Source organism: Pongo abelii, chromosome 10 (genome assembly GCF_028885655.2).
Source record: "Pongo abelii isolate AG06213 chromosome 10, NHGRI_mPonAbe1-v2.0_pri, whole genome shotgun sequence".
In the NCBI taxonomy this organism is placed as follows: domain Eukaryota; kingdom Metazoa; phylum Chordata; class Mammalia; order Primates; family Hominidae; genus Pongo; species Pongo abelii.
In genome coordinates, this window is record NC_071995.2 from 14370207 (window position 1) to 14395952 (window position 25746).

Here is a 25746-nt window from a genome sequence, read left to right on the forward strand (position 1 = left end):
AGGACTGCAGAGAACATGGAAAGAAGTGAACAGATTTGGGATACATGATTAAAGGAAAGGAGTGAGGACTAGGAAAGAATAAAAAATAACTTGTGAATTTCTGGTACGTGCAACAGGAAGGATGACCATGCCATTCCCCTGAGTTGGAGAAAACTAGTGGAGGACAAGGTTTATGGGGGTATATCAGGAAAACTCAACCTTGGGCATGCTGAACAATTCCATTAGCAGAACTTATTAGATTAAAGAAGTTGACCCAAAATGATTTGAAGTTTCTTTTTTTGACCTTTACCCTATTCATTGTCATAAACACCCTACACTTCCCCAAAAGTAAAAGCTTTACCAAGTAGGCCTGAGAAGAGGAAAGCAGAATCAAGGACTCCGACAGCCCAGCATTGGGTAATTAAACTAACTGGGTAGGTTAGTGTTTGCTGAGGCAAGGACAATATAAAATAAATCTTTTCAATCAAAGAAAATAAAATCTGGCCTATTTATTTCTCTTTATCAAGTGAATCAAAAGCTTGGCTAAATGAAAAACTAAAACCAATCTAAAAGAGGATGGCTCCTGGTGTTGTATACATCCATGCAAGAGGTAGGCTTGAATAGAGGCTCTTAATCTTCACTCCCCCTCTGAGACATTGTTGGCTGCTGTATAATATTGTGGTATAAATGAGGCCAGCGTTGTGGATTAAAATCTCTTCAAGCCTCTTCATTGATCACAGGGTTGGAAAGGAACATAGAAGTTCAATACCTCATATAATCAAAAAACAAAAAACTTTGGAATCAGAAGGAACGTAGGGCTCACCTCTTCTAAATTATTTCTTTCCAAGTAAGCATCTCTCCTAAGACATTATTTTACAGAGGAGAAAACCAATCAAAGTCTGAAAAGGTAAAATGACTTGCCTGCCTACAGTAACACAGCAAATTAGTGACAAAGCTGGGAACAGAACCATGCTCTCTTGCTTCTTTCCACTATACCATACAGTCTGGAGGGAAAAGAGAAGGTTCTGCCTAGAGAACAGTTCCTTTGGGAAAGTAATTTGAGATCAAGTTGATGATATCTAGGGAGGATAATTTCCATTCTAAGTTTCAATTTGCTAAATGAAGCCCCCATAGGTACTTAATCACATGAGTAAAATGACCGAAATGATACTTGAAAAATACAAAATTCATAGTAGATAAGATGATTTTGTGATATTCAAGATATGAGAAATAGAGCAGCTTGTTACAGAAATCTAGATACAAGCTAATGAGGATAGTGACTCTGCAGGTGGCAAGAAAGGATGACTTAACTTAGGGGCACTGTGCAGGGTGATGGGAGTCTGACTGATGCAGACAGAAAAGGAATAAAGAGCAGTGAGGAATCTCTTCCAAGTACGTTACTGATTATAAACCCCGAGACCATGGGAAAGCTTTATGTGCACAAAGCAAATGCTGAAAACTAGTTCAAAGCCTACCTGCTTCTGCCAATGAATCCAAAGAGTCATTTTCACACATGAAGACTGCATATTTAATCTTTAAAAATAATAATCAGGTTTTGTACTCCACGTGCACAAACCCCACCTTTTATTTCTTTATGGATTCATTCACATTTTCATTCAATAGAAAATGTTTGTGTCTACTGTGCCATGAATCCTAGGGTGGATACCATAATGAATTTTTAATGTGAACTGTTTGCACATCTATGTGCTATGCCATAGGTATGAACAAAGGGCTATGGGAGCACAAAGAGAGGAATGACTAATTCTGCCTGGAATCATCAGAGAAGGCTTCAGAGAGGAGGCAACACTTGAGTCAGATCTTAAAGGACACCTATGTCCTTCCAGGGAAATTGAAAGAGAGGAGCATCACAAGGAACAGCCTATGCAAATGCATGGAGGGGTAAAAGACTGCCATACTAAGAGAGTGGCCAGTCATGTTATTTGATGTTGTGAGATCACAAGCAGTGTATGTTGGCATAAGGTGGGGAGTTGGAGGAGAGGGTAGTTAAATAAGATAAGCCCAATTATGAAGGTTAAGGCCAGATATTCAAAGGTCTTTTATGGCTTGCCAAGAAATGTGGACCACGTCCAGTGGATAAAATAAGCCATCAGAGATTTGTGGGAAAATTAGGTTTCTGCTCTAGATATCCAATTCTTTATTATTTGCAGCACACGGAAATCTTATTTGAGCCAATAAAACATGGTTACAACTCCTTTCTCATACCCAACTTGATTTGAGAAAGACTACTATAGCCACTTTGAAGTCTTCAATGATAATGTCTCCACCTAAAAAAGTGCAGACACGAAGGTGATGGGTTTTTTATCAGCCAATGCAATGACTAGACATAAGCTTCCTGGAAAATGCTTGTTGGGGTCTTTGTCATGCCTTTGAAATTGATATCTGGTCAAGCCTTGGGTCCCATTCCTTTGTGAAGGAAAGCATACTGTATTTGAGAAATTTTAAGCATATACTTCTACAAGGAGTCAACCTCCTTTTCCCTGAATTAAATTCATAAAAGCAGGGTTTTCATTGTCTCATGGCATAATGCTGCTATGTTAAGACAGACTGCTCTCCTGTCATGATGCTGCTGCTTTTTCAGCAGAATCTCAATAGCATCAGAATGGGCCAATGCAATGCAGGCTGGACCAACAGGGCTCTGCTCAGGGGACTAAGCACCTGGGCATTACAGGATCATGCCCTAATCTTATTTATTTCCGAAATCCCTCCTTCTCATCAGATATGTCCTGTTCCTTTATGTCTCCTGTCAATTTCTTATAGACATATTTCCCTGCTGCTTATCAATAATCAGAATGACTGATACGACAGCTGGTACAACCAAGTGTGGAGAAGTAGGATCCTTTCCCAGGGTTCGGAAGGAATGGAAGACAGGAATTTTTTTTTTTTTTTTTTTGGAAAAAAATAACCTCAATCTGAAGCACGTGTCACTGCCAGGGCTGACAGACATAGCATGTGTGTCCTTTACACGGGATTCAAAAGATTTCCAAGGCTGAATTGAATGCTGGGCTTGCTTGCTTTTCCCACTTCTCACTTTTACCTTTGCAATAGAAATAGAAAAAGAAACATTTCTCAGTTTCCTTGACACTGAAAAACATGAACTATCCTCTCCCATAGAAAAGCGGGGGGGTGGGGGTGGAATAAACAGGTGGCCACTTAACTCCTGGATGTACCCTCAGCTCCTCTGCTCCTCCAGGACAGCATATGGCATTTCTAGGTCACCCTTAAAGTATGGCAGCCAGTGCAGTCAGGCACACTGGGCAGATTAACTATGGTGCCTCTTCCTCTCCCTTTCTGGTTCTCAAGACAACACCAAATAGCCAGGATGAAATGAGGTAGACATCACTTCAGGCAAGATGGAAACAATGACAATCAAGGAAAGAAAACCCCTGTCAAGTGCAAGGACGTTAATAATGGACACAGACTCTTGCCCACTAAAATTCCCAGGTCTTAAATTGTTTGAGGATGCAATGTAGTAGCTACATCTCATTTCACCCATCCTTGACCTCAAATGCAGAACTCAGTATTGCTTTGTATGTCCATGATATGAAACCCAGAAAAACCTCTATTTATTTTCAAAGAAAAAAAAAAACCAGCTAAACACATAATCCCACTTACAGTATCAGTCATTGTTCATATGGAAAATAAGGATTTAGCTGCCTACGTAAGATATTTGCAATCAAACCTTGAGAAGCCAGGTCAATATTAGAACATGCAATATATGGCCGGGCCGATCATACCTGTAATCCCAGCACTTTGGGAGGCCAAGACGGGTGGATCACCTGAGGTCAGGAGTTCAAGACCATCCTGGCTAACATGGTGAAATCCCGTTTCTACTAAAAATGCAAAAAATTAGCCAGGAGTGGTGGTGCATGCCTGTAGCACCTATAATCCCAGCTACTTGGGAGGCTGAGGCAGGAGAATAGCTTGGACCTGGGAGGCGGAGGTTACAATGAGCAGAGATTGCACCATTGCACTCCAGCTTGGGCAACAAGAGAGAAACTCCATCTCAAAAAAAAAAAAAAAGAAGAAAAAGAACATGCAACACACAATATAATAAATTCGTTGTCAAGCCCAAAAGAGGAACATGCATTATGTGGCAATTAATAAATGCTTCTTAATAGTGATTAGTTCTTCCCTCATATTATACTTATGGGGAAGAGACTCCAGAAAGCTCATATAATATCTTTTTTTTTTTTTTTTTGAGATGGAGTCTCTCTCTATTGCCCAGGCTGGAGTGCAGTGGCGCTATCTCGGCTCACTGCAAGCTCTGCCTCCCGGGTTCACACCATTCTCCTGCCTCAGCCTCCTGAGTAGCTGGGACTACAGGTACCTGCCACCACCCCTGGCTAATTTTTTGTATTTTTAGTAGAGATGGGGTTTCACTGTGTTAGCCAGGATGGCCTCAATCTCCTGACCTTGTGATCTGCCTGCCTTGGCCTCCCAAAGTGCTGGGATTACAGGCTTGAGCCACTGTGCCCGGCTGAAAGTTCATATAATATCTTAAATGTGAAATCTGAAGTTTGGAGAACAGGCACTCTAGATTGATTTCTTCCTGCTCATTCCACAAAATTCAAGTCCGATGACCTTAAGGACGTGATGCAAAATGGTGTCTGTTCATCCAGGCACCTTTTTGATCAATGCTAGAGAGATGGCTGGATGAGTGGAAGAAAGGGATTGAAGCCAATGATAAAAATTACCTAATAGTCTCCTACTTGGTAAGTGTACATGGAGGTTCTGCCATGGTTCTTTTCTCAGAAATCATACAGTGCTTTAACAATAGTAATAAGCATTTCTTTCTCATCTTCTTCTTATTCCTTTAGACAAACATAAAGTTTCCAAGTGTTTAATCAGATAGATTACATTACCCTACCCATAATTCTGAAAAATTATGTTCTTTCTTAATACAGTTTCAAAGCTATGCCTTGGCCTAGCTTGTCCACAGTAGACATTGCCAAGATTGGGCTCGGTCAGAACCACAAAAATGCCACACATTATGAATCCACCTACAAACCCTTTCCAGAACATCATCAAGCCCATCTCAACTGGCTGCCCTGAAGGAGGACTCTCCCAGCCTCCAGGAGAAACACTAAGATAAAGACAGCCCACCATTTCTTTTCTTATCTTGGCACTTACCCTGTGTCTTATTCTAAACACTGCTTTTCCTTTTATCTGCAGTACTTTAGAAAGCCATTTCATTAAATATAATAACAGTGTAGTAATACAAAGAACATCACTTTCTAGTGCTAATAACTTTCATTTTTAAAACCATTTGTGTACTCCAAAATTTAGCAAAGCATCAATTTCTCATCAAGGCCAGCAGACACATCAAATTTGAAACTTCAAAGTTCTGTTTCTTTTGGGTTTATAATCTATGTACAGAGGAATTGAAATGCTGTTTAAAGTCAAATTTGTTTTGATGCTCATGTTGCCAGTTTTACTGATGAAAACTCATCCCTCTGCATAAAATAGACTCATGAAGTACCAGCAACAGGAACAGAAACCAAATTAGGAAATCATGACCACCTGCAAGAGGATCACCATGGTGAAATATTCATATCCTGTACCCTTTCCAAAGTTTGAAGTTCATAGCACCAATAGAAATCACAATTTTCAGACTAGTCAGGAAAGAATGAAAGGAAGGAATTCTTTCAAGAGCACCAAGTTCAAATGCATGTGAAAGCTATCATTGCATTTTACCCTATTCTGATAACTGAGGTCAAAAAAAAAAAAATGACAGGAGAGTGGAGAACAGTGATTTACAACTCCTGGCTGCCCTTAAGAATCAACTTGGACGCTTTTAATACACGTCTGTTCCCGGGCCCTTACCCTCTTCCAGTGCAGCTACATCAGAATGTGTGCTGGGTGGGGCCTTGGGGTCTGTATACAGTTTCTTAAAGCTTCCCAGGAAATTTTAACATGCAGTCATGACTGAGAAGCACTGACACAAGGAACTCAAAACACAGAAAACTGAAAACATGGTGAAGACAGCACGGGAGGAAGTCAGCACGTCAATACATCCCTGAGGCTGTTGAGTCAGTATCAGGTGATACATTTTAGAAGACTCTTGTATCTGAAAAAGAAAAATGTGGCTGGGTGTGGTGGCTCACGCCTGTAATCCCAGCACTTTGGGAGGCCAAGACAGGCAGATCACCTGAGGTCAGGAGTTCCAGACCAGCCTAACCAACATGGAAAAACCCTGTCTCTACTAAAAATACAAAATTAGTCGGGCATGGTGGCACATGCTACCCAGCTACTTGGGAGGCTGAGGCAGGAGAATCGCTGAACCTAGGAGGCGGAGGTTGTGGTGAGCTGAGATTGCAACATTGCACTCCAGCCTGGGCAACAAGAGTGAAACTGCATCTCAAAAAAAAAAAAAAAAAGAAAAAGAAAAAAAGAAAAGAAAAAAAAAAAGCTAACTTCTGATGATCCTAACCAACCTATTTTACTGGGATTACTTTATTCATCATTACTGCCTCTACCACATAGCTTCCCTGCCACTGCTCTCTACTGTTCACCAAATGCTTGGGGAATGCAAGTCTTTCCTGGCCAGCGAGATGGTGAACACCTGGGCTGTTCCCCACAGTTCTGAGCACTCAGTAGGTACTCCCCGGTGTAATACTTGTGGCTGATGAGAAAGACAGATTCTGAAAAAAAAATAGTTGATCGCATGGAGAATGGTTCTAAACACACAAGTGTTCAACTTGGCTAAGGTGGTTAATTTTGGAACTGGGCTGAATGTTCGGGGAAGGAAGTGCGTCCCTAAGGATTGAGCCACTAGAGGCCGCTCTGAGCCAGATTCTCACTAAACCATGCTATGAAGTGGAATCACATCAAAGGGAAAAGGAACGCTGCTGAGTAGCACTGGGAGTCATGGCAACACCATGGTTCCTATTTTTAAACTTAGTGAGTGAGCCCACAAAGTGCGGGTGTATGCACGTGGGGGAAGGGGACTCTGGTCTATTCCCAAAGAATATTCTTTCATGAAGTTTTGAGTTTGCAGGTGGCCAATAAACTGAGACAATGAGATTAGAGAATCAGACTAGAATCAGCTGTATTGGAATGGTTCCCTTCTCTTGAATTCCACTCTCCTAGTGTCTATCAGAAAGGATCCTCCATGGCCTTGGATCAGAGGTACCAGGAAATTCGTGATGGTTTTCACTGACATTCTGAAATTCTTTGTTCCTGAAGCTCATTCTGCTAGCCTTTTAGGCAATTCACTTTGTATTTCAAGAAAAAGAAGTCTAAACAGCAAACTAAAAGCATCTGTGGACTCTCCACCCCTTGTGAAGACTATCAGATGAATGCTATGTATTGCCTGTATCCCCAGCATCCGGCACAGGGTTTAGTACATACAGAATAGGGGAGTCCACATTCCTACTGGATGTGTCACTCAGTGAATTAAGAATGAATGTAATTTTGTGAAGTGAAGAAAAGTGGGCCCCACATGTCCCATTTCTTTCATTTCTAATAGCATTTTCTTTTTCTTTTTTTTTTAACTTTTCTCCAATCTCCAGCTGAATACAAGGTTTAAACAAATCCAAACTTATCTGAACTGTCAAAAATGAAGAGTGGTACTGGAGGACATGTGTAACTCATGGCAGAGGCCAAGGTCTTGTTTTGTTCTATTGCATGTCCCTGACAGTACTTTCAATGCATCTATAATCTCCCTGAACCTTGGCAGGTTGTAGACCAGAAAGTCTCCACCCGCTTCAGTTCCAAGGATTTTTCAGGTATGCAAAGACTACAAGTTGTTGTTTTTTCCCCTATGGGTTAAAGGATTTGCAAATAGGACAAGAAAAAATAATCCTCCTTCCCATTAGGAAAAGGGAGGTATCAGCAAGATCAGAGCAAGACCAGCAAGTAGAGATGGGCACACTTCAGGACAGAGAGTGAGATGAGCAGGTTCAGTGTGGGAAGTCTTTACCATGTGTGTCCTGGATGCCACTCCCAGGCTGATTCTGGATTTATCATGGTCTAGTCTTTAGGGCAAGAAATAGCAGAGAATCCAAGAAAGTAAACTCTTATTTTATTTATTTTATTTTATTTTATTTTATTGTGATGGAGTCTCACTCTGTCGCCCAGACTGGAGTGCAGTGGCGTGATCTCAGCTCACTGCAACCTCCACCTCCCGGGTTCAAGCAATTCTCTGCCTCAGCCTCCCAAGTAGCTGGGATTACAGGCATCCACCACCACGCCCGGCTAATTTTTTTTGTATTTTTAGTAGAGACAGGGTTTCACTATCTTGTCCAGACTGGTCTTGAACTCCTGACCTCATGATCCACCCACCTTGGCCTCCCAAAGTGCTGGGATTACAGGCGTGAGCCACCTTGCCCAGCCAGGAAACTCTTTATTACCAAACCACCCTGTCCCACAGGTTAATGATATGTTTATATACATGTGAGTCATGCCTAATTCATTCAACCTCTTCAGCAAAGGACATAGACAGATGGACAACATGGGGCAAAGTACGCCTGGAATTCATAAAAATTTGAGTTTGAAACCCAAAGTAAGCAAAAGACTTAATCTTTCTGGATCTCAAGGGGTTTGGGGTTTTTTGTTGTTGCTTTTTATTTTTTTGAGACAGGGTCTTGCTCTTTCACCCAGGCTGGAGTGCAGTGGCATGATCATGGCTCACTGCAGCCTCTATCTTCCTGGGCCCAAGTGATTCTCACCTAAGCTTCCCAGGTTGCTGGGACTACAGGTGCATGCCACCATGCCTGGCTAATTTAATATTTCTGTATTTTATAAAGACGGGGTTTTTGCCATGTTGTCCAAGCTGGTCTCAAGTGATCTACCTGCCTCAGCCTCCCAAAGTGCTGAAATTACAGGTGTGAGCTACCTCACTCGGGCAATCTCAGTTGCTTTATCTAAAAATTGGAGGCAATCACATCCCTGTACAATACTTTTAAGCTTAAATTATGCTATATAAAGCCCTTGGCACATAGTATTCACTCAATAATCTTTTTTAAAAATAAATTTTCTAAATTGCTGAAGCTTAGTATTTTAAAGTACAGGCTTTTTCTTGATTATAGGAAGCATTTTAATGGAAAATTTCAGAAGGGCATTACAGAGTTCTCTGACTTTTTATACCTAAGATAATCAATATAATTTAAGCTCTTATTGATGACTTAACAATGACTATGCTTTTTTGCTATACAGGGATTTTTTTTAAATTTATTATTATTATACTTTAGGTTTTAGGGTACATGTGCACAATGTGCAGGTTAGTTACATATGTATACATGTGCCATGCTGGTGCACTGCACCCACTAACTCGTCATCTAGCATTAGGTATATCTCCCAATGCCATCCCTCCCCCCTCCCCCAACCCCACAACAGTCCCCAGAGTGTGATGATCCCCTTCCTGTTTATGTGGGGTATACGCTTTCTGGGGTATAGATGACAGTTCTCCCCAAATGGTGTTAGACAACTCTGCTTTTCAAGGTTTTCTGCTGGATTTTTCTAATATCTTCTACTCTTTTCCATTCTGTTATTTATTAATGCTGTTGGTTTGCCTATCTGATCCCCATCATCATGTCTGTTATACCTAAGCTGTTGTTATCTAGGAAATCATATAAACAAATATCTCAAAGTTGTCTACCAAAGATATGGCCTCGGCCCTCTCTCACTAGTTAACAGAACTTTGTTTTGTTTTGTTTTGTTTTGTTTTTTTGTTTTTGAGACAGAGTCTCGCCCTGTTGCCGAGGGTGGAGTACAGTGGCATGATCTTGGCTCACTGAAACCTCCACCTCCCAGGTTCAAGTGATTCTCCTACCTCAGCCTCTCAAGTAGCTAGGATTACAGATGTACACCACCATACCTGGTTAATTTTTGTATTTTTAGTAGAGATGGAGTTTCACTGTGTTGGCCAGGCTGGTCTCAACCCCCTGACCTCCGGTAATCTGCCTGCCTCAGCCTCCCAAAGTGCTGGGATTAGAGGCATGAGCCACGGCGCCCAGCTTAGAACTTTGATTTTTAACTGGGCACATTACTGCCCAGGTTAAAAACTAAACTAAGCTATATTTCCCAATTTTCCTCATTGCTAGCAGTGGCCATTGACTGATTTCCAACCAGTAGACTATAAGCAAAGTGTGGGACTTCAGGGGAATTTCCTAAACAGGGAAAGGGTTTACCTTCCTTCCTTTCTAACTTCAAGCTGCTGCTTGAAACTGGAGTTCCAGCAACCATCTTAGGCACGGAGATGAAGGACATACCCAGTGGATGAAAGAGTGGAAAGCTAGCAGGCATCTGGGTCCTGATGACATGCAGCTGTCATCCCAGCTCTGGACAGACCACCTAACTTTGCTCACGTATCTCATTTAAACTGGGTTACTGGGACTCCACACCATAGATAACCCAACTGCCCACAGGCTTCTTAGAAGTATGTGTAAAATTAAAGTGAATGTGCTTTGAGCGACACTCTGTATGACAAGAAACAGCAGTCATTTTAGGGCAAGAGTTTTGCGTCAGGGATTTTAGCTCAGAGCCCTTTTCTGCTTTCTTCATGACTGTTGGTTATGTTCTAGATACGTCAGGTTGTTGAATATGTGACCTCCTGTCCTTTAGGTAAAAGAGCCAAGTCTCCATGTGAACACATGTGAGCACATGTGACAGAAGTGAGGACAATGTCCCCGTGTAGCCTGTGGAGTCCACTATTTTGAGTCATAGTCTCTAATATGCACACACATACACGCACACCTTGTCCTCTATAGTCAATAATGAGGGAAATTTGACACATTATTAAGATCTGTGTAATAGTGAACTATAATATAATAATGCTCTGTTGTGCTGTTTTTGCCTAAACAAAAGTGCCTGAAAGATTTTTTTTCAAGCAGGGGAAGAAGAAAGTCAGTGAGAGTGTCTGGAAATACCTCTGAGAAAACAAAAAGGAAGCAAGTATGTGAGGTTTCTCTGTTGATGTCCGCAGCCAATCCTTGCAGTGAATAAAAGATGCCTTCATGTTTGTTATAATGATTTAGTGAGACGATATACAAGAAGATTATCTGTATGAAAATCCTCACTTTTATCATCATCATTATTAGCCATGATGATGAACAACAAAATTTTTGATCATTGGGTTTTTTGTCTAACACTAAATGTATTTTGACACCTATCTCCATCTGGACCCTATCTATAATCTCTTTTGGAAAATTGTGAAAAGGACCACTTACAATGAATATCATATTGTCACAGGGTGGTTTCCATGGCTATTCCTGTTGCTTGTCAGGGGAGAACTTAACTTTAGAAAAAGAAGATTCATTCATAAGCTCATCAAAAATATATAAAACCACTTGACTACTAAGTTTCCCTCCTTTGCCCAAACAATAAATGTACTAGGGATATTTAGTGACCATCCTTACAGCCATCAAGACTTTAACAACGGAATCAGATTGGAAGGAAATATTTACTTGATATTCATCAGAGCTAATTCCAGGCAAGCCATTTTTTAAGAATTCCTCCCAACTTCTATCCGATATTCAACCCTTCCCATGTAATCATCTAAATAGTCTCAGCAATAGAAAGAATTAGAGAAATGTAACATATAAAAGTGTTTTATCCAGTTTTCTTAATTCTCTGTTCACCTGACAAATGCAAATATACGTAAATAGGTGCTGTCTGGATGAGGAATACATGCACACATGAATACGAGTGTGTGCGTGCAAGATTTCCACAGACGGTCATTTATGAACATAGAAAGGTAAAGGCAAGAAAGGCTTTAAAAGCTTTAAATGAAAGCTGGCTAAAGAAGAGAGGGGCAGCAAAAGATCAATGAACAAAACACCCAATAGAGAAAGAGACAGAAAAGAATAAAGAAAGACAGAGGGTGGGGTGTGGAGAAGTAATGAATGAGGAAAAGAAAAGGCCTGGGCATTGAGGGAAGCTGTAGGCAGCCCCCGGCCGGCTGCTGCTGCTGGAAGCTGGACAAGAGGGAACAGATTTCAGCAGCGGGAAGCCCTAATCTGTCAGCAGCAGTTCCTTCATGTGTGACCAGCCAGCTCAGCTTGGAGACTGGTGCCAGTCTGGGCGAGCTAACCCCACCATGTCCTCCCGGAAGAGGACGCGCCACCAAAAATTTCTGAAAGCCGAGGGAAGTTTCTCTTGCTAGCTTCTGCCACATATCTTCCTTGGCTTCTCCCCTGCCCTATCTAGAGTGCTATTCAGATCCCTCAGCAGTCATCCTAAATGCCCTGCTGCTTCCAAATCCTTATCGGCAGTCATCCTAAATGCCCTGCTGCTTCCAAATCCTTATCGGCCACATCAGATCCTGGAGAATTTTCTCCAGAACATGACCACCTATGCATCCCTGACAGCATCATTTGAGAGGAAACAAAGACTCAAACCATTATCTATTTAAATTGTGCAAGATCTCATGTAGATATAAAAGCCACACAACCATCTCTGCTCTCGGGAAGCTCATGTTAGTTAAGTTGACCTTGCACAGCTGTGGTCCAGCCCTCACTCAGGCTTCCAGTCCATGTCTGTAACCAGAAATGACAGCACTCCAGCTTTCTGGCAACTCATCCCCATCCTTATCCCCACCCAGGCAGCCTTTATCCTCTGGTGGGAAGAGAGAGCAGATGGAGAAACAACTCCCACTCAATTCCTAAATAATATCAGCTTCAATTCCCATTAACTGTGAATTCACATCCTTGTCTAGGTAAGAACCAAGGGAGCAAGAGCCGTGGGGACGTTGGCAGGCCAGGGCAAAGGTTAACAGCAAAGCCCTGGCTGCCTGCCAGCCCTTCTAAGGACATGGCCAAGCAGTGGAGAGGCAGCATGCTCTAGCAAAGAGCACTGCTCCTGCCATCAGGACACCTGGCTTCTGTGCCTGCCCAGCCTCCAACAGAAGAGTGACCGCTCTGAGACTCTGTTTTCACATATGTAAATTCCATCCTACCATCTATTCATTAAGAAGACATGCATTGAAAGGGTTGGATTAGATGAGCACTAAAGACTCTTCCAGCTCTAATGCTCTGATGCTAAGGAAAGCTGAGCTTTCTTTAAAGCTTCCTTAATGTGCTGCACAGTGAGGAGCTGAAATCCAGGACCCCCAAGGCAGATCAGGCCAGTCTGGCATCACACAGCCTGAGCTGGGGATCCCTGGGCCTCGGGTTCCTTAAAAACATATAAAATGAGAATAATGATTCCTGTTTTTTCATTCCTGCTTTTTTATCTGATAAATATTTATCAATTGCCTACATATCAGGCACTGTGCTGAGAATACAAAGGTTAAAAAAAACACCTTGCTCTCATTGAGCATGATTTCTACTGGGAGGAGGGAGACAACAAAATATTTTAAAATACAATTTATACAGTATATCAGATAAGTGCTATGTCAAAAAATAAAGCAGGAGAAAGAGACAGACAGTGCTTGGGAGGGTGGGGAATACAAGTTGCCCTTTTAAACAGGGTAATCTCTCGAGGACATTTGCATCAGGATTTTTGCAGGGATCAAATTAGGTAACTGCACAGCGCTGGGGATGCAGTAAGTACTCAAAAAGGCAACTAATGTTGGAGTTCATAACTTTCGCAGCCTGGCTGACAACTGGGGCTGATTTAAATATATACCTATGACCCGCTTTTTAACCCATGCCATTGTCACCAACCCACGTCCTTTCTGAGGCAGAATCTGTTTTCAGAAGGAGGCTTGTCTGCTTTCTCCACTGAGAGCCATTGCCCTTCTCGGGTTTGCTTCTGCCTTCAAGACCATCCTATTCCTTCCCATAGACCATATTCCATCTGTATCTTGTTCCCCTGCACAGATATGCATTCTCCACCCCACTCACTGTCCTCGGTTAAATGTAACTCTTTCCCACTCACTCACCCTCTGTATCCCCTGCCCTCTCCTCCAAATCATACTAATTTTTTAAAGGAGTGATATAGTTTGGATGTTTGTCCCCGCCAAATCTCATGTTGAAATGTGACCCCAGTGCTGGAGATTGAGCCAGTGGGAGGTGTTTGTGTCACAGACGTGGATCCCTCATGAATGGCTTGATGCCCTGCCCATGGTCATGAGTGAGTTCTCACTCTATTAATTCACGTGAGAGCTGGTTATTTGAAGAGACTGGCACTTCCTCCCTTCACTCTCTTGCTTTCTCTCTCACCATGTGACATGCCTGCCTCCCTCCACCTTCCACCATGAGTGGAAGTTTCCTGAGGCCCTGACCAGAAGCAGATGTTGGCACCATGCCTCTTGTACAGCCTGCAAAACTGTGAGCCAAATAAACTTCTTTATAAATTACCCAGCCTTTAGTATTCCTTTAGAGCAATGCAGAATGGACTATAGGAATCCATTTTGGACTTTATGGAAATGCAAAAAGGAGGAAGGCGAAGAGAAAAATAAAAGGGGAGAGAAAGAGGAAGAGGAAGAATAACAAAAAAGAGACAAAGAAAAAAAACCACCACCTATATTACGGGTGAGTTTTAAATCTTAGAAGTCAGCCACAGAATTAAATAGTGATTAAGGAAAGAATACTGTAGGGGGTCTTAGTGTTAAAAATACTTGAAAATGCCTTTCACAAGTTTGAGTTCAGGGAGAAGAAGCAACAAACACTTACTGAAATGACCGTCTATATGTCTGATCTGAGGAATGTGAAAGACTAGAGGAAAACAGAAGAGTTTGAATCGTCCTCCCATTCAATGATTGTTCCGTACACACCTAACACATGCGTTGTTATGCCTGAACTACAATAAGCATTGAATGTATCTTTTAGGATAATTATTAGGTTCTTCAATTATTTTTCCCAACTTATATATCCTTTTACACTACTGAGCAGATAAAGTCATTCCCTCCCTCTATTTACAGGTGTGTGTCATTTTACTAAATATTTTGCATTAAAATGTGCATTTTTGTGCATATACATAAAAATGTAGCTTTCCTTAGACTCTGGTGCACTTCTTTAATAAGATGAAAGGCCACTGTGCCAGCTATACCGCTTATTACTATGCATTCATGTAACCTTTTGGTTGTTTCACTATAAATTAGATTAAGTGAAGTGAACCTATAACATATGTTTGCGTTACCATAAATCTTCCTGTGCTGGCACTCATCGAACATTTAATAACAAATAAAAGATGGGTAATGACCAAGCAGCTCTTGCCCATAATGCCTAAAAACTAATTGACTCAATTCCTCATTTATTTTTTAACCTTTCAGCACTTTCCAGGCCAAAAGTCAAATAAGGATCCCATGGGAACAATCTGGCTCATACATTGGTTCCAAAGATGGGGAATTTGCCTCAAGGTTGTAGGAAGATTGAGCTTATCACAGCTCTTTCATTAAGAACCTAACAAAGTACTTTTTTTCACATCAGTTATTCAAAGTCACTCTTCCCCATCCCTCAAAGGCTGGGCCAGGACAACCCAGGCTTTTGAGATGGCAACTTTCACTGGGAAAGAAGAATTTAGGGAAGGAGGAAACAAATGTTGAGTAGAAAAACTAAAGACCCTGGGGAAAAGTAATTAGGCAAGATTCATAAGAGGTTTGCTATATTAAGATCCATCTATCTCAAATAGCATCCGTTCTTTCTACAAGTTCCAAAAGTAGCTCTGTATGAAGAGAAGCAGCGGGCTCTCAGGACAGAAAGAGAGCACAGAGGTACATGGCAGGTGTACCATCACGTGAGTGACAGAAACAGACCATCAGAGATTACAGAGTACATAGAGAAGGAAAATAACCACTAACTGCTCCTTGGAGAAATGATAAATGAAAAATGTAGACAGGTGCCTCCTAATAACTCACAATTTCTTCCCAGCTCAGGGGAATGAAGATGGGTTTGGAAAACTTACCTAATCATTTTCTAAACATTTTCAGATCATCTGGTACCAAAAGGTTTTTAGACTTTTCTCAAGAACCAAGAAAATTCTTCCCTTAGAGAATATATAGCATAAGAAATTCTCCAGCTCTTTCAATCAAATAAAGTTATCAATTGGAATAAAACTCTCTTAGCATGTCTTGGGCTATAGTATAGGGCATTGTACTATATTTATTAATAAGGCACAAATGAATGCTATGAAGTCCCAACAGAAAATTAATTTTTATATGTATTCAAAGTAGGGTTGCCAGATTTAGCAAATAAAACTACAAGAGCCCCATGAAAACTGAATTTCAGATAAATAACAAATATTCATTTGGTATAAATATGTCCCATGCAATATTTAGTATTGACTTGTGCTAACAAAATTATTCATTTTTTATCTGAAATTCAAATTTAACTTGGCTTAAGTATTTTTCTTGCAACCCTGGCAAAATGCCTCCTCCAGGCAACCCAGAAGCTATCTGGAGATAATCACTAAGTCTATAACAGGCCAAGCTTCAAGGAGTTAAGAAGTTATCAGTGAGGAATTTGGATTAACACCTGATAAGTAATGTTCATTTGATAGTGAATTGAAATAGCGCATTTAAGGATCCTCCCGGAGAAGGATTTTATGCCATAAAAATATATTCTTCCTTTGGTAACTAACAAGTGAATCACTTCAAATACATGTCTCTCTTCGGGATTCAGGTATATCATATAACCTCTTCTCTCCATCCCCTAAGTGTAGACTTAGGAACTTTCCCCACATAGAAAGAAAGCTGCAATGTGGATAGGTGTGCATGAGAGCTGTACCTCCCCCTACAATGCTTCTAGCAGGAAAAGGGGCCTATGGATGCTACTGCCTTTTCAGAAGGTGAGAGGAGAAGCCACTTTCCTAACCCTACATCCCTAGTGTCATCCTGGGGCTGGACCACTCCCAGAAATCTCCCAGAGAGCCTTCCTCCCTACTGCAGTTGCTGAGAGGAGAACAGCAGGCCGAAGGAAAAGTCATCCTTATAAAACAACCAGCCATTTGCAGCAATTTTATTTGCAAAGATTTCCTGCTGTGGCTAAATGGTGTGGCTGCTTGGTTTGTTATTTAAAAGAGTGACCCTAGTGAGACCAGAGCTCTGAAGGGGGTGGAGAGTCTGATTTCAGAGCAGGGTAAGTAGGAGGAGCTTGAACTGAATGTGCCTAATTGATTCCACTGCTGCTTTTGAGCGTGCTGTGCCTGGTGATAAAACTGCAGACTTGGGTCTAACTCTATAAACCCTGTTAGTCAACCCCAATCCTTTCTGGATCCTGATAGGAAACTATACTAAAATATTCTCAAGACAGGCAGGGGTTACATTCAAGAACCAGAAGAAGATGTATTTGGATGGAGAGGAAGGAAAAGAAAGACAATGGAGATAAGGGAAGAATGCAGGTGTATGGACAAAGGAGACATCCAAGAGATGTCCAGCGGGCAGGCAGATGCAGAACCCAAGTAAAGGCAGGGAACTGGGGCAGTTTGCAGAGGAAATGCTTTAGTGGAGAAGTAGGTAGGTAAATCTGAAGACACTTCTTAAGCAGTACATTTGGGAAATCAAGTGAAGCTGGACTCCCTCTCTCTCTCAGTCTCTCTGCTCTACACTGGTGCCTGAGGAATTGATGAATAATAATCCTTATTCCCTGTAGGATTGCTACACTGGAAAAGACGGATGTGGGCCTCTAGGACTGAGTAGGGCCACCTTCCTGGGTGGCCACAAGGGAGCATCTCAGGCCTCAGAGAGATGGCAACAAAGGTTAAAACCAATTGCGATTTCAGAGATATGTGGTTAGAAATCAGGCTTCAGAGATGACATTTACATTGTAATGTAACATAAGCCAAGCAGGAAATAATAATATCTGCAGATCAATGTTTACCCAGCAGAAGTTTTAAGTTAAAAGTAGGCATTCCTGGGCCATATTTATGAGCTTTAAGGTAACATTCACTTGATTTCTTCGTGTTGTTGGGCAGATGTTTTAGTCTCAGTAGTCCTTCATTGTTAGCTTTGGTTTTAATTAGCAAACATTTGGGAAAATAATCTGAATCAGATTTGAATTTAACACGAAAAGCAGTGGGAGGAAAACCAAAGCTACAGAACTGAATCAACAGTACATTTTTCAAGGGAATCTTTATTATCTTGCAAGAACAGAGCAGAACGGGAAGGCTCCTGCAGAGCAGGTGTGCACTGAGTCTTGGAGGGCGTCATTCACTTCCCTGTGCCATGCATTGTGCAGGAAATGGGGTCAGAGAAATGAGTGCTATGGGAAGGTCACTACTCTCACAGAGCTCACAGGGAAGGGAGATAATACAGCATGCAATTGCCACAGTTTGAAGAGTGGCTTTATCGGAAAAGTACAAGATGTAGTGAAGGCATATAATACAGTAATCTTATTCCGAAGCTCAGGAAAGACTTCCCAGCAGAAGTAATGCCAAGACTGAAGCCTGAGGAATCTGACAAATGAAGAGCATGAGGCAGGTAAGGGAACATCGGCACCTGTGTTTGGTGGGAAGGGGCAAGCTGGAGAGTAAGTTTAAGACAGACAGAGGAAAGAGCTGGAAGCAAGACAGAGCATGGTGTTTTTGAAGAACTAAGTTCAGTGTTGCAGGAAGGTAGCATGCAAGGCAGAGAAGAGCATGAGAGAATTTTGGAAAGATAGGCAGGTCCCATGAGGCTGAAGTCTTTATAAACCATATTAAGGAGAATGGACCTCATTAAAGGAGCAATGAAAAGCCTCTGCAAGGTATTAAGCAAGAGAATGATGAAATCACATTTTTAATTTTGATCACCCTGGCTGCAATGTAAATTGAAAAGCAGCAGAACTTGGAGGAGGAAGATCATGTAAGAAGCCCTACAGTAATGCACGTGAGAAAAAATGGACTGGGATGAGGTAGGAGAGACGAAAACAAGAACGGCATTCCAGAGGTATGGGGAGACTAAAATCCAGGGCAAACAGTATGATTGACTATGAGGTGTCAGGGATATGGAACCAAGGGCATCTAGGAAATTTTTATTTTAGGTAACTTTGTAATAGAAGACATCATTGACAAGCAGTGCAGATTTGGCTAGGAGAGGGTGGGAGACTAGTGGGAGAAGAGACAGAAGTTCAGCTTTGGATACTGTGAGTTCGAAGTGCCCATGGAATCCAAAGAAACATATCTGGCCACAACTAAGAATACAAATTTAGAGCTCAAGGGAGAAGTTGCAACCAGAGATGTCACTTTGGAAAATATACAGACATTAATTGTATCCTTGGGAATGGATGAGAAAGGAAGAGGGTCTAGGACAGAACCCCAAGAAGTGCCCATATTTAAGGGATGCATAAAACAGGACTGTGCTAAGGAGCCCCAGATGGAACTGGAATAGAAGGAAACCAGAGAGGTAGAAGAAAAACCAAGACAATCTGTACCAAGCAAGGGCAATACCTAGGGATGATGGAAAGAGGAACCTCTAGAGAGTTGATGGTGGAAGAATATCAAGATTGGATCACAGATATAACTACTGTGAACTTGGTTTGAGTTTCAACCCTGAATTGAAGCTGTACTCTACAGACTGCAGTCCAGCTCCCTGCTAGAAGTTACCCACTCAACCTCCACTATATGTTTTTTAACATCCCAAGTACACCTTTTAATATTTTATTTATTAAGCTAGATAGTGAGTACCTGAGTATGCATTAAGTTTTTCTGAATACCTTTCTGTACGTCTTAATACAATTAAAAATAATTTCAAATGGATGTCCAAAACATTGTTGAATGAAAGAAATCAAGCTATTGAACAGCAAGTATACTTATATTTCCATATATGTAACATTGTATATTTATATCCATTTAAATGTACATGCACAGACAGATATCTAGAAAGCTGTTCACGAATTATTTCTACAATGATTATCTCCAATTAGTTGGATTTAAGATCACTTTTATTTTTAAAACACACTTCTTTATATTCTATTTAGTTTGAATTTTTATAATGTACTTACATATAAGTTTTATACAAACAATAAAACCACGAAAGTATAGTATAGAATCTTCTACCCCACATAGTCATTTAATACCCCACGGAGGATGTACTGCAGTCATGGCTGGGTTATGCAAGGTGAGGGCTTGCTAAACAAACCAGACTAAGAGTAACTATAAAAGCCACCTCTATAGCAGCATCCTCACCCTTAAAGGCAGAGGCTGGAGAAGCAAGAGACAAAAACCAAGCCTGTTTCTTTAAGGGAAGAATATCCTTCATATGACTACAGATCCACATAACCTGTTCTTCAATCTTACTACAATATGGCAACATTCCAAAGGTAAGTGGACTGGTCCTCCCTTATTTCTAAGTCTCCTGCATCTTTCTTTGTGATCAAGTAGTACTTACAGATCAGAGAGGCCTAGGTTCAACTCCAAACTGACCATTCACTTGCAACATGACTTTGTATAATTTACGCCTCCAAGCCTATTCTTTCATATTGTAAAATAGAAACAATTGTTAAAACCTGACTTATAGAGTTATTTTGAGGATCAAATGAAACCAAACATGCAAAACCCTTAGAGTAACATCTAACACATAATAAGTGCTCAATAAATGAAAGTTGTTTTGGCAAGGTTGGATCCAAAACACTTCCCCAATCATGACCAATTGCCATGCCCAAGGCCAGGCTTCAACCTGCTACCATCTTGAACTGTTCTTCCTGCAGTTTCTGAACTTCCAACCCCAGTCTTTGAAGCTCCCCTCTCATCTCCACCATCAATGTGCCCTCTGTTCCACACTCACCTATTTAGCATATTGGACTGGTAGATTCTCTTCTCATGGGTGTTGTAACAACTGCTTTTGGGCTCAGGGATGAAGCTGTGCTCGGACAGCATGTCAGAAGCAGCAGTGGTGATTATGGCAATTCCATCTCTCACTCTGGCAGGGAGGCCATAGTCCCATTCATCATATGATACAGAGATGAGCCCAGTGGGGAACTCCGCAGGCACTGTGTCTGTATCCCCTGCCACCAGACTGGGCACGATCCACGTGTAGCCGTAGCCAGTCAGCCCTACTGAGTTGGCCACTTCAAAGATGTAGGTGGCTTCTTCCTTGGTACAGTAAAGAAGAATGATGGGGCTTTGAAGTTTCTTGAGCTGATTCTGGATCTTAGAATCTCCATCGTCCAGGGACATGTCCAGTAGGAGGACTTCCTCTAGCTCCCAGCCCACAAAGCTATTCTCAATGGTGCTGCGGATCTTGTTTACAAAGTCCTGGTAGCCAGGGAAATAGGTGGTGACGATAGAAAAGATGTACCAGTCATATTCTTCCATGATGTTGAGCATTACGGAAGCTTGCTGTTCAATTGATGGGCCAAACTGGAAGAACATGGAGGATTCATCCTAGAAAAAGAACAGGACAAAAAAAAGGAAGAGAGAAAAAAATCAAACCAAAGATGGTAATGGAGATTTTGAACCAAGTGGGTACAAAGATTTGTATTCATTACTTATTTTTATATAATGCCTTACAAGTTTGTATTTACAATAAATATTTTTAAATATTTAAATTGCAGACATTTGTAATACCTTTCTTCCTAAAATTGTCTCCTAGACTTTACAGAAAATCAGCCTATGTCTATACTTGCCTTGTCTGAAATCCTTGGGGTTACTGCCAGAGCCTAGGGAAGCTCCCTAAAATCAAATATGTTAATATTTCTATAGCAAAACATATGAAGAGTCACATAGCGTAGAATAAAGGCTCTAAACGGCCTCACGCCAGTTCAGGTCAGGTTTTGTTGTCAAATGAGCTATACAAACACAAATGCACGTGCCCACACAGACATACACACACATACATACTTTCCATTTTTCAAGGCTTTTGGATTTCTTGCTTGTGAATGTGTATCACTCAGTCACAGAGTGCATAATCCAAAAATGTCATTGATCTACACATAAACCTATCTATGGAGGTGAGATAAGCTCAGTGGTCCAGAAGGTGAATGGTACTCGGGTACAGATATCAGGGAGAAGTATATGTAGTATGAAATTGGATCACTATATGTTCTATAAACATATAAATGTTAAATTAATATCACATTTAGTTTGCTCTCTAACTTCTACTCTGATAATAATATATGCAGAACAGAATAAGGCTCAAACAGTATGTCTAAGCTGCAAGTTAAAATTATTGTCATTTGAACTCATATCTGATTAAGCTTTACTTCAGACATATAGAAGATATGCTCTTTCTCTGACCTACAGGACACCACAGGTCTTGGTTTGACCTGGGTATTGCACACACCCTCCTCTGTCAATTTTGAGCGTCTTCTGATTTCTCCTTCCTTTCCAGGGAGAAGCCATTTTAAATGTCTCCCATTTTAAGCTGTGTTTCACCTGCTGTTCTGAGATATCAAGTCCTGCATTTTCTCTCTACCTTTAGCTAGATAAGTCCGAAAATACAAAATGAACACCCTCTCAGTCTTGTCCTCCTATTTCCCCTGATTTCCTCTTGGGTAATGGTATGTCTTTTCTTGCTCTGTGCCCCCTATCTTCTATCCCATGGCTCATCTCCATTTTACAGCAATCCAGGCTAACAAAACTGTGTGTTTTCTAAGGGGCAGTTCCTTCTTATCCCCCAATGAGAGCTTCAAAGTACAGTTACAAGAGACCTGGGCTTTTAAACAAAATTACATAGTGGTTTCTTAGTTCAGGAACATATTGTTGTGCAGCTGAGAAATTGCTGAGCATTTCTTCGGCACCCCTTATTGAAAAAAATACAGATTGGGAAATATCCAGCTGGTATCCAGAAATCCTGATTCGGCAATGAGAGCTGCCAGCCCCTGGCTCTGCCTGGGCTGTTTGTTCTCGCAGCTTGAACTTTTCACATTTTCCACAGGCTACCCAGAATGAAACCCTGGATGCTTGGTCATATAGGAGTAATTTTTCCTGGTAAGGGTGAAATGGTGCTCACCAGCGCTCTCTTCTCTGGACTTAAAGATACAGTTGAAGAGGGGCTTCATAGGATCATGTAATTCAGAAAAGCAGGGAGGGTGAGGCACCAAGAATGGGTGAGTAGAAAAAAGGGAATGAATTCAAAATAGAATAATTATATCATGTGTATCTATTCCAAACCCTGGCCAGTCCCTTATCCTAGACTTCTCCTACTACATGAGTATAACTCTTAGGCAAAGCTGACCTTGTTGTTAGGTTAAATAACACAGTGGGACTTTGGTCAGAATGTTTGCGTCCTCCTCAAATTCATACGTTGAAATCCTGACTCCCAAGGTGATGGTATCTGATGGTATCAAGAGATGAGTGAGGCCCTCATAAATGAAATTAGTGCCCTTATTAAAGAAGCCCCAGAGAGCTGCCTTGCTCCTTCCACCCTGTGAGGACAGAGCAAGAAGGTACTCTCTATGATTCAGGGCTTGAGCCCTCACCAAGCACCAAATCTACTGGCACCTTGATCTTGAACTTCCCAGACTCCAGAAAAGTGAAAAATAAATTTCTGTTCTTTTTTCCCCCCAGAGTCTCACTCTGTCACCCAGGCTAGAGTGCAGTGGCACAATCTCGGCTCACTGCAACCTCCACCTCCCGGGTTCAAGCAATTCTCTGCCTCAGCCTCCCGAGTAGCTGGGATTACAGGCGCCCACCACCATGCCAGGCTAATTTTTGTATTTTTAGTAGAGAAGGGGTTTCACCATCTTGGCCGGGCTGGTCTTGAACTCCTAACTTCGTGATCCACCTGCCTCAGCTTCCCAAAGTGCTGGGATTACAGGCGTGAGCTACTGCGCCCATCCAAATTTCTGTTCTTTATAAGTTACTCAGTTTATAAGTAGCCTGAAAGGACTGAGACAAGTGGGAATCTGGGGTAATACAATTTTATTCTAAGAATTGTCAGTGGCCTACAGGACAACGACAGGAAAGGAAGGCCAGTGGCAAGGTGACACCCCTAGAATAGCTGTCACTTTAAAGAGACACCCATTTGTTTTTCCTGTCATGCTTCCAGCTAAAGAAAAACTGGGGGATTCCGAAACGAGAAATATTATCACATGAGCTTCTACAAGCCCAGTGGTTATAGCAAAGTGAAGAAACTTTCCAATATGTTTTAAGATGTACAAGCTTGGGATGAAAAGGATCCCAGCGGCAAACAAAGCAGGTCTACCTATTCTGTGATAAATGAACAGATCTTATCACAAGAAGGCTCTTGAATAGATGCAAAGTTCATGTGCTATGAAACCACAGCTGGCTCAAATACATAGCAAGAGGTACAAAAGCCATGGGGGTCCACAGTAAATGGGCTTTGTTAATTAGATTGAATTTAGAAGAAAACCAATCTATTAAATACCAACTTGGCCCGCCCCTCTGTTAGGCTTCTCTTAATACTCTCTCTCCCCCAATTGCAAGTGGTTTGTAAAGACACTGCTAGCTACTGTGTGAAGGAAGCCAATGCATAATGAGAGTGAGAAATGAGAAAAATTGATATGGCTCCATCATCCCCCACTACGTCCTTACCGTACCTTCTAGTTCTACTGTTCTCCACAATCTGATCCTTTTCCTGAATCCTCTGCCCCGATCAATGCCCAGCTCAACCATTTTATTTTGCCAAGCCCTTATTAAATAAGGATGCTTTATATGACCATTTTATCTGGCACCCAAAGGAGGCTAATGAAGCCAAACAGAAGTCAAGAAACAGAATAATAGCTTGGGCCAATGTTTCCTGGTATAATGAGTAGTCCAGTTATTATTTACTTAGTTGACACATCAATATAGTGTACAGTGATCAGGAATGGGACAGCTCTTTTTCAGTAAAGCTCTAGTCTAGCTGTAAGTCGCAAATGGTGACAGGCTTTGCAAATTATGGCCATAGCCACAAATCAAAGGGCAATCTTCATGTGTGCATCGAGTAGAAAGGACTGGTGGCCACACATCCATCTTTGCAGGCACCCAGAATGCACTGTGATTACCACAAGTCATCGAGGATGAGGGACAGAGATATAATTCTGTTTGTAGCTCACTATGCTTCCCCACTTACATGTTTATCTCCTACTGTCGTTACAAAATGTTGGCATGCAGGGGTCCTTGGAGCAGTCTCCTCCTAGAGAATAATCCCAGTCAAATTTATTACCTGAGTGTACTTCCTCAACTCACCTCAAGAGCATCTTTAACATATTCCTATATAAAGGGCCATCCTAACAGAGATAAATAAGCAGCACAGGGAAGGGAGAATTGTACACTAGACCCTAACAGTCTAGAACCATAATGTGGGGCCCCCAGCATTTTGATGTTTGTGGTGTTTATTTGCTAATAAGAATAAACAAAAAGAGGTGCTTTTTTCATCTTATTATCTGCCTTGGAAAATAATTGCCTAAAAAATCAGCAGTACCTAAGATTTCTCTTCTGTGTCATCCAGATCCCTTATCGATCCACTTCAGAAATAAAGGATTAAGTGCCCCAGCGGCTGGTAGTGCCCCTGGCAATAGGGCTTCCACTCAACACCTTTGGGGACTGCCTCAGCTAAAAAAGCCCACTTCCCCAAAGCCATATCCCTTTCCTGGGGTAAGTGGGACTGAATGACTGGTTGTTACAGGTGTAAAGACCTAATCTTCTTGCCTTAACTCTGGACAACTCCAAAGGGTCAGTTTATCTTCAGAATTCCCCCACAGGATTTCTGAAGCTTCCATTAAAATTGCATCACACCTGCACTTCTCCTGTCCAGCCTTGTCCAATCTTCCCTTCCCACTCACGGTGCTGATCTCAAAAGCACCCCCTAATAAACCCTCTGCACACTAACCTCAGGCTCAGAGTCTGCTTTCCTGGGAACCTGACTCTACCCATTTCCCCCTCTTCAACACCAAAAAGAAATTGCTTCAAAGAGAACATATCTATTTTCAAATACTGAAATGACTTATTTGGTAGAAAGACAAATCTTTGCTCATTAAATTCAGAGGAGACGAGAACTGGGAACAA

At 41.5% G+C, this 25746-nt stretch overlaps 1 protein-coding gene across 3 annotated transcripts in view; it reads right to left on the bottom strand.

Moving 5' to 3' along the window:
* The window catches only part of GRIN2B (glutamate ionotropic receptor NMDA type subunit 2B), a 442920-nt gene that overhangs the window by 193196 nt on the left and 223978 nt on the right, over positions 1–25746 (bottom strand). For 2 of the 3 annotated variants that reach the window (XM_002822968.3, XM_063712040.1), the window contains exon 5: positions 20582–21180. In XM_002822968.3, the coding sequence (XP_002823014.3) occupies positions 20582–21180 (599 nt within the window). Of the gene's footprint in view, positions 1–20577; positions 21181–25746 lie in introns of those variants that run through there. The other variant, XM_063712041.1, reaches the window with a different exon arrangement.